This window comes from Rhyacophila brunnea, unplaced genomic scaffold, assembly GCF_057557595.1.
Source record: "Rhyacophila brunnea isolate RB1 unplaced genomic scaffold, BYU_Rbru_1.0 scaffold_14, whole genome shotgun sequence".
In the NCBI taxonomy this organism is placed as follows: Eukaryota; Metazoa; Arthropoda; class Insecta; order Trichoptera; family Rhyacophilidae; genus Rhyacophila; species Rhyacophila brunnea.
This window is the reverse complement of record NW_028232796.1, coordinates 10,518,207-10,531,598: the sequence shown is the minus strand read 5'-3', so window position 1 is coordinate 10,531,598 and position 13,392 is coordinate 10,518,207. Positions and strand designations below refer to the sequence as shown.

The 13,392-nt window shown below is 33.5% G+C and overlaps 1 protein-coding gene across 1 annotated transcript in view; it reads right to left on the bottom strand.

Annotated features, from left to right (window-relative positions):
- The window catches only part of LOC147075605 (organic cation transporter protein), a 51,017-nt gene extending 37,954 nt beyond the window's left edge, over nt 1-13,063 (bottom strand). Inside the window, exon 1 of the mRNA XM_085941916.1 lies at nt 12,887-13,063. Within this exon, the coding sequence (XP_085798042.1) occupies nt 12,887-12,929 (43 nt within the window). The 5' untranslated portion in view covers nt 12,930-13,063. The remainder of the gene's footprint in view (nt 1-12,886) is intronic.
- Between the last annotated feature and the right edge of the window lie 329 nt (nt 13,064-13,392).

Sequence of the window (13,392 nt, the reverse complement as noted above, 5' to 3'; positions counted from 1 at the left end):
TCTTGGAGACCACATGAATTTTTATAGTATTTAGAAAATCAAACGATTTTCACTATTACAGTTTTAATCAAAGCGGAGACACACATTCATACACACGCGTTGCCAACACCATAAAACTGAAAACCTGGCTTCAATTGACCATTAATATAGGAAAATAGTAATATTATAAAGACAGGTTGTAATTGCAATAATCTATTGAAACATTTGAAACCATTATGTATAGAGAAATAATTTAAGATAACCACCTAGAATAAGAATAGAAATACATATATACAGATAATACATAAATATATTTAAGCGCACTATTTTTTATCACCGGCACCTACCTAGAGGCAGCTGAAATCCGGGAATATTCAGATTATTCCGGCACTACTGACAACCCTGTTTTCAGAACTATCTTGCATAAAACTAATAATATTAGAGTAATTGAAGTGCCAGTATCAATAATCAATCAATAAAATGATGCTATAGTGGGCATAATGGAATAACACAGATTAGCCGCGAAGGGGGACGGAGCCAGCTCACCCTTACAAAACCGTACACAGAGAATTCGCTAAATTTACTAATGGATATTATTTGGGAAGAATGACCGTTGACTTGCAAGCCTGGTCAACATCTTTTCGGTTGATATTACTTTATTCTTTTTATTTGTCCAACCCTTCGTCCTTCAAACACAGAGCCTCGCGTAGGTACCGCATTCAAGCCAAGCTGCAAGTTTCTACGTGAAACCGGTTCACGGATTGATTCGCATGCCAATCCAACAAAACAGTAATTCATCTCCTTTTTTAGTGGCGCGTAAGAAACATGAGCTAGCAGGCGGGTGCACGATTCGGGTCCGGAACCCCCAGATTATGTAGGTAAATGGAATATTACTTCTTCTTCTTCACGAACCCACGACTGATGATCGTGACCCGGGTGATTTGGCTGTCAACCTTCTCAACAGGTTGGCCCTACTCATCTTAGCACACTTCGACACGCCAAGCGGTTGGCTACTGGAAAACTCATGACATTCATAAGTTGGTGCAATCATCTGGGGCATCAAATGTTTGGCTTAATAAAAGACAAGACGGCACGAAAGACACAAAAGGGCACTAACGATTCGCGACAGCCCGCAACAACTCGCAGGTGAACCATTAGTTATATGTTATATTATTTTCAGGCAAGGTGTTTATCGCTAGACCCACAGTGCGAAGTGTTTGAATGTGGGGAATTACCCACGGTCCACGGTTGACGCAACGAGAAACTATAAGTACGCACCTGCTAGATTTTATTAACACCACCCCCTCCCGCCGCCTTAAAAATCAATAAAAAATATTATGGATATTTTTTTTGAAAATGGAACTCCCCGAAACATTATTTTCTGGGTGCGCGCGCGCATGGGAGCTCGCAAATAATATTTTGTTTGCACACTAGTGCGAATATAAACGGGGATTTTCTATTATTATAGTAACCATAACGAACAATACATACTATACAATCGGCATACATGACGCCGTAATAAATTTCGACCAAAAATAATTAGTGAGAAATTTGATATTGTTTTTTTGTTAGTTGTCATTTAAATTATTTTCCTAACCACGAAGGCTCGGAACTTTTTATTATGCTGTGAATGGACAAGCATTAAAAGTTTAATCCGTATGGTTTTTAAATATTATAGAGGTGTCCAACCTTTGTTTTCCTGTTTAGTTTAAAATAAATAAGTAAGTAATATTATTAATATAATAGTATAAAATATAAACACAAAACTAGCGGGATAGTTATTGACCTTGAATATCGATGATATTCCTGGAAATCTTGAAACATGTTCTCAATAATGTCTGCATCAAAATGGAAAGTGAGGCTGTATATTTTTAGCTGTTCACTTACTTTCGCAGCGTTGCTAGATCAGCGGCTTGAACACACCTGACACATATAATAATATAATAAATAGTAAATATTTAGAGCGTTACACAGTGAACCCAGAATTATTAATCATTTATATCATACCTGTATTATTAATCTGTTCTGTGGTTTTACATATTTGGTCTATCTTCTCCAACACGCACGCCCTCCAAACCAAACCCGTCCCGAACAATCTCATATCATGTTGTGAACGTCCTGAATTTAGATTTGTTATGTCTACAATGTTTTGTTTTCTTAAATAAATAAATAATAATATAAATTATGATCTACTTAATTATTTCGATAATGTACATACATTCATATTATAATTTTCGTCGTAATAAACGCAGTAAGTAATGCAAGTTGCCTTGTCATTCTAGTAGAAATGAGTCGTATGTATACAGTAGGAGTATGTAGTTCTGTTACCTAGTGAAAGAATAGGTATTGATTTTTAGACACTCCTATTTTTCGTCACCTTTTGTTATTATCAACTGACAATCAAAACGCAATAACTACCTAGTAATGCTGCAGATAATAACCAGTAGGTAGCGTGTTTAATAATTAATACTATAATAGGTTCAGATAGATTCACGATCTGTTTCAAACAATGAAATATTTAAAAAAATTGACTTGATTAGAGATGTCGCATAAAAAAGTACCTACCAAGCGATAATTTTATTTAGGGAAGATATTTTTGTAATAACAACAGATGAATGAATAAAAAATACCGAATAGAGGTGACAGTAATGAGCTTCACCGCCTACTATGCACCGTTCGAGTTTTTTCTGTAAAAGTTATAAAATATCATATATAATAGTATTGTAGTTATGCGTCGGGCTATAATTTCGCGGGTCCCAGGTTCGAATACTGGGTCTGTCAAATACGCATGTTATTTTTCAACTTGTGTTTGAGTCAGAGTATCGACCTAATAGGTTGGACAAGTGGCTAACATCCATTTTTCGTAAAAGCAAAAATTTGTTATTAATAAAAACCTCCACTCTGTGGATGCCCATATGATCTCATTAAGCCTCAATTATATTGAGCTTCTTTACGAGCTGTTTGTTGGCGAATTTATAATCTGCCTGCAAAGTCGCCCAATGTAATCATCGAACAAGCTAACATGTTCGATGATTACACTGGGCGACTTTACAGGCAGATTATAAATTCGCCAACAAACAGCTCGTAAAGAAGCTCAATGTAATTGAGACTTTAGGATCGGACATGGTAAAAAATAGTATTTTTGAGAATGGGTAGATTCCGTCGAGATGACGAACCTTTCAATATTTCGTCACCGTTTTAGCAAAACCATCTATGTGTCACTTTTATCAAAAATGACTTTTAAATACCAAGTCATTCCTTATTTTTTTCTCTATAGGCCAGTAAAATGATCTATGTGTTGGGTAAACTCGCTCCGAAGTTATTTCAAAAAATAAAAAACAGCTATGTGTAAGGTTCAAAAACCACGGTTCACAAAAACAACTATGTGTATATTATAGTAACATATAGATGGTATTTTGATATCGAGAGTGTAATGTTTTTTTACAGTTTGGCTAAACATAGTTTGTTTCTATGCTATATGCTATGCATTATGGTCTTGCACGACGGTTTGAAAGATGCTTCCTCAAAAAAAGAGACAGGAAATATTCAATAATTTCTGGAAGATGCCTACATGGTCAATAGGGTATAGGCGAGAATTAATTTAAAAGTTGGATAAACAACTACAAACGTCTCGATGACAGTGGCCAATTGAAAGCAACAATGACAGGTAATAAGAATCTGACTGAAGATAAATAATTGGTAGTGCAACCAAAAATCAAAACGGAGAGATTTGTGGAAAAATGTTACATTATGGTTGGATCTAATTCCAAAGTTCCCAGCCATTATTGCAGAGAAAATACCTCCAGGGTATATGTGGAATCGTGTTTCCGATCCAAAATACAAATGCATGATGAATATAAAAAATGGTCTCTGGAAAATGGTCATAAAGCAGCAGAATATACTCCAGTATATTTACCACCAAAAAATCAGTATCCACCAACCACGTAAAGATCAGTGTGCCATCACTGCCATCTGCTGTAGTTATAAAATGAAGAATGTTTCAGAAATGGAATACAATAGCCACATTATTAAAAAAAAAAAGATGCTAGAAGACCAAAAATGAAATGAAGGAGAGTACCAGAACGTGGACGGTTAGTAATCACAATGGATCTCCAAAGTGTGCTGCTATGTCCAAAACACAGGCACAAATTTATTATAAACAAAAGCTGCAACTACACAATTTCACCATATACATTCTTCATAATGTATCTTCTAATGAATTTGTCTCATCTCATCGAAAGCAGGACAATACAATGAAATAATTCTAATATCGGATGGGTGTGGATATCAAAACCGAAATAAATTATTCGCTACTGCTCTAAGTTATATCTTTAGAGAGAAAAAACATCGAGATTCAACAGCTTTTTCTGGAAAAAGGCCACACCATGATAGAGGCCGATAGTGCACATGCCACCTAAGACAAGTATTTTAAGCCTCCAATATATTCACCATCTGATTATATAGCACATATGCGGCTAGCAAGACCAACACAACCTTATAAAATTAATGTCATTGATTTTTAATTTTTAAGAATTATGGATAAGATTAAATCTGGATTAAGTTCAATCAGACCAGGAAAACGAACCGGAGATCCTGTTGTATATGATATTAAAATGTTACAGTATCTACCAGATGGAACAATCTTTTACAAACTCAACTTTATCAGTGCAACCGTTTGACTGCCTTTGTAATATATATAATGAATCATTGCCAATATCGCAGTCGAAATACATACATCTTCACAGCGTTCGAAATGGAAAAGTTGACGAACCGGAGCGCTCGATAAATTTTCTGAAGATATTTACATAGTCATCAAATCGTATGTGTATTTTATAAAGATAAGTGTGTTAGATTTTCTATTCTATGGCCTATCTAGCTCAGATGGTCAACATATTTTTTTCCACGAGACGGAGCGATAATTTTACAAATGACACGAGCCGGAACGGCGCTCCGGTGCGTTCCGTTCCATTTCGAGCACTGCATCTTCAGGAATTAAAAAGTGTAATAGAGAAAGATCACCACTATTTCTACGATAACCTAACATTTAAACCTGCTAATAGAAAGTAAACGAACTTATAAATATAATATCATCTCAGTATTGCATTAATAATTAATAAAATGATATTGCAATTTATCACTAACGCACTATGTATATTTCAACTATTATTTATGTAACAGTTTTTCATGAATTTATTATTATTCACATTTTGATGAATAAATTAAACTATGTGTATTTACAAAACGGTCAAAACAACTTATGTGACATCACAAACTGTATTTTTATTATTTTAGTATTAAAAATAAAAGATTTTTGTAAACAAAATAATAATCTTAGACCATTTTCTGATTATAATAAAGCATTCTTCATAATTTTAATGTTTAAATGTAACATTATTTTTTTATTCAGTTTTATCCTTCTCCTGCACAATTTGAGAAAGTGCACATAGATGGATTTGCTAAAACGGTGACGATTTGTGGGTCTGTATAATAGAGTTTGAATGAATTTGTTTGCATATTGTATCCGTTACAGAAATAATGAAATACAGAAGGTACATAATGGTGAATGTTATTTTATTACAACGTTTTTCTTAGCTCATATTCTTATTTGTCCGGTGGTTCTTTGTCCGGTACAAATCTTGCAATCGATTTTTAACTAACTTCCCGACTAGCTAGACATTTTAAACTTTTAGAATATATCAGAACAAGATGCCAATGCATTTTTAATACTTTTAGCCATCTTTAAGTAGAATTGAATTCATTTTCAGTTAATTCTGTTTTGTATGAAAAATTATTTTGGAAGAAATCTGTAATCCAATCCACTATTATTGGTTGCTGAGGGGGTGGTCCTAGCAATTAAATTAATAATGTATACGTGCGTTACTATGGGAATCAAAATGACATTTCAGTACTTATTCTATATTTATTTTGTTCGTTTGTTGCAAAATAGCAAAAAAATGATTTGTTGACAATTGCCTTATTTGTCCTAAATTATTTATACATAGAATTGTCAAGTTTATATATTAATTCAACTGAAAATTGAAAAACGTGGTATATAAAAAGTTCTTTTTATCTTGTAATTATTTTTCAGGCACGCCATTCTTTATTGAAAATATTTTGTTGGCACTTGAGCACAGTGGCGGGTTCGGCGACTTGGAGGCCCGAGGCACTGACTGATTATGAGGCCATCCTATACTAGAATACGCATAGTTTTAAGATGTTGGTATATTTTAATTAGCGTATGATTGGTCTTCTGACGAATCGATTATGTCAACTGCGTCAAAGAAATTCAATTTTCAAATTTATTTATTTTACTTATAATTGACATGACAAATCATAAATTCAAAGCGTTCGCGACATGACATAAAGTGTTAACAATTTTCAAATAAAAATACAAGGTAGGTAATACGAGTAAATAATACAATACTAAAAATAAAAGTAAGTACATGGAAGACATAGAGTGAACTAGGTTGATAGACCACATCTTAAAAACTTATAAAACAACGTCATATCAATATCCGAAGCGATTTGATTAAGCATAGTTATTGCCCTCCCAATTGGCACCACTAATGGTAGGTTAGTTCTGCACCTTGAGTGAACAAATAACGGATGCCCCGATTTCTAAGTTAATTATCAGGCACACAAGCCAATAAATATGTACCTGCTACAAAAATTTGCAGTTTCCATTTACGCCGCGTATAAATCGAAAAAAAAACATATAGCTAAATAAAGATCCCTGCTAAACTAAAAAGTCGCCGCTGCCTGAGCGTAAAAAGATTCTCCATCCCTGACCTCCACTATTTGTTATATTTTCACTTGTACGAAGTCATGAATGCACCTAACCTATGCAAATATAGTCTTCTTTTTATATTATGATAATAATATTATATGTATATGGAAAATTGTAGAGTAGATAATAGTAATAATTATGTAAATAAATAAGTCGTAAATTAATGATAAGTAACTAACTAACATGGTTCAACTGTTTTTCACCTGCGGTGTAGAATCCAAACAGGTGGCTTGGGGCTGATTATACTACACTCAGAGAAAGGCAGATTACCGTGAAGGCTGGAGAATCCAGGTCGAATAAAGAAGACTCCATTTCAGAATACTCACAATCCTCAGCCAGGAATAAGTACTAGAAGTATTTCATAATGTGTGCGTATTTTAATAATTTTACCAACACTGTATGTACCTACACATCATGGCCCCCACAAGGGGGGGTGACAGGGCTCTAGCCTGGGGGCCTAGCCTCTAGAATGTGGGAGCCATGGTACACATCAATAGTCATAATATAATCAGGGCTCGAAATGGACCGGAACGCACCGGAGCGCCGTTCCAGTTCGTGACATCGATGAAATTATCGCTCCGTCTCGTGGAAAAAATATTTTGACCGTCTGAGCTAGATAGGCCATGTAATAGAAAATGTAACACATTTATTTTTATGAAGTAGGTACACATAAAATTTGATAACAATGTAATATCTTCAGAAAATTGTCGAGCGCTCCGGTTCGTGAACTTTTCCATTTCGAGCGCTGAATATAATATATACAAAACAATAAGGGATGACATCGGTAACAATCAATGACATTTAATACTAACTCATATTGTATGACCAGTGGCGGGTTTTCATGAAGTATATGAGGAGGTAAAACCCTGACATTAAATTACAACTGTTATATTTTAACACCCAGTGATGGTTACAAGCAACATTTTCGCAATTGAACCTTCACTTCAAGCAAGGTGTCAGTGCCCTCGAGCCTCTGCATATCTAACTAAAACCGCTACTCAGTACTCACTACTGGTGGACAACGTATTCATTCGCTTAACAATCTCCGCAGATGGTTTGAAAAAAATCATACATACCTACTCCTGTTCCGAGCCGAAGCAATTTAAAATAGAGACAGAGATCTAATGACACCCGACTTCCGACAGCGACACGTACCTAATTAGACAAATGAATAACAATTTTCTCCACGTGACTCACTGAGTAGGTGTAATACAGGTTTACCTAACACATTTTGGGAAACATGCAACTCACTAACGTTCGAAATAACGTTTTCAAGTAATAATGGTTTCCAAAGAAAAAAAAATGAAAATGGCGAATACGGGAAAATCGTCGCGTTTCACCTGCAGTGTATTGCCAAAATATTATTCCCTACGCATTATTTAATGGAACGCAAAACAAAAGCAGTTTTGTGGCGTTATTTTCAGCGTTACAATCTTAGCGCTTTTCTTGCCAAATACGCATCTGATTGATGGCTTTAAATCTAGCATTTTACACCAGATTTGTTAGGAAATAAACATACTGACCTTTTGTTCCTTATATTTAGTTATTTTAAACAATAAAATTAATGTATCGTAGGTATATATTATGATGAGAAAAGTTCGTATCTATTATTTTTTTACAACGTTTTTATTAGCTAGTATTCTTGTTTGTCCGGTGGTTGTTTGTCCGGTACAAATCTTGCAATCGATTTTTAACTAACTTCCCGACTAGCTAGACATTTTACACTTTTAGAATATATCAGAACACGATGCCAATGCATTCTTTTAAATACTTTTAGCCATCTTTAAGTAGAATTGAATTTATTTTCAGTTAATTCTGTTTTGTATGAAAAGTTATTTCGACACCATTATTGGTTGCTAGGGCTCTGGGGCCTAGCAACTAAATTATTAATATATACGTGCGTTACTATGGAAAGCAATATGACATGTCAAGTACAATTTTTTTGATCGTTTTAGCTAGTCAAGTCAAGTTTATATGGTTCAACAGAATTTAAAAACGTTGTACCCATATAAAAAGTTCTTTTTATCTTGTAATTATTGTAAATAATAACCATCAAGAATTAATAGTAAGACCGGCAACCCTTGCCGATGAACGTCCTACAAAAAAACCTTGTTTTCAACTCTGACTAATCAAGCTCTCAGCGTGAAAAAAAAACATAATAACGTGCTTCTGCAAATGACCAAGGCCGGGGAAATTGTTCAATCTTGGAAAAGCAGAATTTCTTAACCGAATCAATCGTCAAATTAATAACTGCGACGATCGCCTTGAAAATAGCCAATATTTTAATAATAAATAAGCCAGCAGAATTGAATTCATTTTCAGTTAATTCTGTTTTGTATAGAAAGTTACTTCAGAAAAATCCGTAAAAAATAAAAGACTATTATTGATTGCTAAGGGGGTGGTCCTAGCAACTAAATTATTAATATGTACGTGCGTTACTATGGAAAACAAAATGACATTTCAGTATTCTATATTTGTTTGTTTTTATGTTTTTTATTTACTTCATATCAAGTACAAGTTTGAGCATATTGGGCATAATAATTCAACAGACAATTTAAAAACGTTGTATATAAAAAGTTCTTTTTATCTTGTAATTATTAGTTGTATGTTTGGTTGCGTGACCTATGTATTTATTCATTGCGAAACAATCAACATTTTAGAGAAAATCTAGCATTTTTTCCGGCAACTAGTTTGATTTCTGACCCTATCTGAAATATTTTAGTCAAGTAGTATGTTGGAAATTATTCTGGTTACTCATCAATTCCGCTGAGTAAAACCAAATTGTAATTTAAACGAACGTTCAGTAAGTCACTAAACAAATTAAGTACTAATAATTAATAGTAAATTGGTAGCTACCTAAGTTTAATAAAAACATTGAATTTTTACCTATTGATAAAGACATAAAACAAATATGATTGTTTAATGCAGTGGTATTCAAACTATACGCCGCTGTTTGGAAAGAAAATCAGAGAATATCAATGATGCACAATCAGAATGTGATAAGATTCCATTTTTAATTGCACCGGTCTGTGACATCCAATGCTCTATTGATATAAAATTGTTTTCGAACAGCACTTATATTATCAGTTATCAGTGTTATCAGTTATCACCTTTGAAATAAGTTTCAAAAATACTTTCAGAAAGTTAATATTATGCAGAAAGAAGCTCACATAGATTCAAAATCTGAGAGAAATATGGATAAATACAGTGATATTATTATGTCGTGTAGCTAAGAGATCAAGCGTTGTTTGGCGGTGGCAAAATATGAAAAGAATAAGAATAATGCAATTTTCGTGAGTAGGTATATTCCGTAGAGTCGATTTTTCTCCTGCGCCACTAACGGTCTACCGTGAGTATTAGTAAATTTGAGACTACATATAATATTGGATGGCATTTCGAGTTTAATTAAAGGGCGGCACTCGTACTGGGTGTACCACTGAGTAGCTGTGCCTGGTTTGATTCCAAAATTTGAAAATTTTCGTAAACACAATGCTCACCCATCGCACAAATTGGTATTTTCAGGGCGCCGTAAAAAATGTTTAGACAAGAAGGGCGCCGGGAGGCAAAAAGTTTGATAGTCACTTGTATAATGTGATAATTAGTGATATCTACATAATATAATAATTGTCTCCTGTTTGGAAACCTTCACAAAAATTTGATGACGGACCATATATTAATATAATTTCATATTCGGACAGTGTTGCCATCTTTTTCTATGCTGATTATAGTACGAAGGCGTAAAAAATATGGTATTTCTAAAAAATATATAGTACAGGAACATTTTTCGCCTTGAATCCTTTAAAATTATAGTATTTTGGTATATTTGGCGTAAAATTATAGTATTTTTCGCGGAACTCAAATTATGGTATTGTACTATAATTATAGTACGGTTGGCATCACTGAATTCGGATAAGAATCTGATGAGATATTATATTATATTTATATTAAAATTTGACACTTTCCTTACCTACCATATCAAATTTAAATAAAATATCGAATCCGATATGGTACCGCAAAAAGTATAGATTAGGAGTAGGTAGGTATAGTCCATAAATCCAATGCGAAGGCGTAAATTATAAAATTATCAACGTAGGTTATAATATAATGATTAATGAAACTAAATTTCATTATTATACAATACTAATTAGCTTCAAAGTTGGTTACATCCATATTTTTTTTTAAATTTTCTTGATTGTGATTCTGTAAGTACCTACCTACTAATATTAAATACTAAATATAACTGGCTATTGATTGCTGAAGTCACTTAAATTCATTAGTCGCTAATTTTAATATTTCACAACCAGTTTGATTTTTTATTAATTGTAACGACGTTGATTGTAAGAACATTTTACTTCCCTATTCGCCTTTTCTAATTATTGTTGTTTGCAAACATAAAATATTCTATTTGCAGTGTAAAATGTACTTGTTAGTTTTTTGCGTATATCTCAAAATGGTGCAATACGGGGGGGGGGGGGGGGGGGGGTTACCGACATTGAAACTAATAACCTCAATTATGTAGCTATGTACTGAGTATAAGGTTATATTGACCCATAGCATAAAAACAGATATGTGGAAGTATTTTATTTTTTCGCCAGATAATAAATTTATTAAGGTTGTAAACAAAATAAATACTTTGTTATCATCCGAATGTCGAATCATTCTCTTAGTTTAATAGCGCCTGGACACGTGCATGGATTTACTGCCACCAATAGTGTGTGATTTAAAAATCTTAAACGTCCCCCCCAGACCAGGATGTTTGGGGGGCCCCCTTACCTATCGCTAAGATTAATGGCATGGGTGACGCACAACAGAAGCATACTTTTTTTACTATTGGAGTAAATTAGTGATACGTGTTTATCTTACATATCTGATCGACCCGCCACTCCGCCTCCGGGCTCATCTAGGCTAAGGGTCAGAAGCATACTTTTTTTTACTATTGGAGTAAATTAGTGATACGTGTTTATCTTACATATCTGATCGACCCGCCACTCCGCCTCCGGGCCCATCTAGGCTCCGGGCTCGCCTAGGCTAAGCCCCTGTTAGCCCCCCCCCTTGTGGGGGGTCATGCCGTAAATAGTTACATCCAAATAATCCATACAAGGTTGGAAAATTTTCGTTTACTACAGATAATAAGAAATAAATGCGCTGTGCGTTTGTGGGAGGATATGCAATTTGCATAATATACTTAATATGCATAAACAGCAGAAACAAAGTTCCTACTATGTTGTTATAAAAATATGAACATGGAATGTCAGCTATAAATAAACCATATAATTTTATTTAATTCTCTTGTATTTCAATAAACACTTCTCAGTTGTATCGATGCACTCAATAAATGTATTGTTATTTCAATGCCATTCGGTATCCAATTTTATGCGAAAATGAAAATATCCACTGATAAAACTACCTAATTTATTCGCCGGTACTATATTCATATTATTATTACTATTGGCGGTAAAATTTGATAAATCGAATGTGTCAGACTGCATTGTAAATACAGTCACAGCTGGCGTAAATAATAGATATCTACGGTAGTGTGGTAAACGAATATTTTATATTACATGAGATAATAATCATCGAATCCACATTATATTAGTATGCGTATAAAAATTAACACACATCTTCATTTACCTTGTATAAAAATTAAAGTTAGTGCATAGAAAACCACGTTGCGAATGTTGCGGTACAACACATTTCAATATTGTAACACGTTTGCTAATTTTATTATTTAATTTAATTTGCAGGATACAAGACACGTTTTACATATTGAAAAAATATTTAATAGCCATAAATTTTAATACTGTTTTATGTTTTTTTTCTCTACCTACATAATATTATTAGGTATTTAAAAATGGAACTAAAAATACGCGCGCACGATTTTGATATTTATATTCATTTTTTTCTAATTAGAAATTTTATACAACAAAAAATAACACGTTCTAATATATCTAACAACAGTTAGATACTTACATAAAAAATAATAATAAATGATCTGACAAGCTCGATTTTAATTATTCTACATATCTATATAGATCACTTATTTATCTGACACGAAACAAAGTTAAAATCAGTGTAAACAAAATTGGGAGAAATTGGAAAAGAATCGTATTATTTACTCACCCAATTTCCCCATCATCTCCTCGAGCGCATGGTCGGAATCCATCGCAATGCACTGGTTATTACTAAAACTGTATTATATATTTATAAACAAAAAGTTTTCCAGTTAATTATTGTAGATATTATTTTGCTAAATTGAGAACGTGTCGACAACGACCGGCCGCGTTGCCACGCGGGGCCAAAATGAATATGAAATCGAAATGGCTATTATTTTGCCCAATGCCCACAACACGAAAACATACAAAATAGTTTGCTATATCGGCACTGGATCTTGCAAAGAGCGTTGCTCCACATAAGAATTTTAATTAGTTAGGTATGTATAATAATATCCTAACTTTCTTTATAACTAGTCTCACATAAATCTTCATTAGTATATTTTTATTGTATAAACGTCATTATAATAAAATTTGATATTTCGTTCGATTTTCAAAATATTATGTTTGAATGTCAACTCATTTTGTAGAGTTCAAATTCAAAGTTGGTATGTAAAAAATGCTGAATCAAAATGT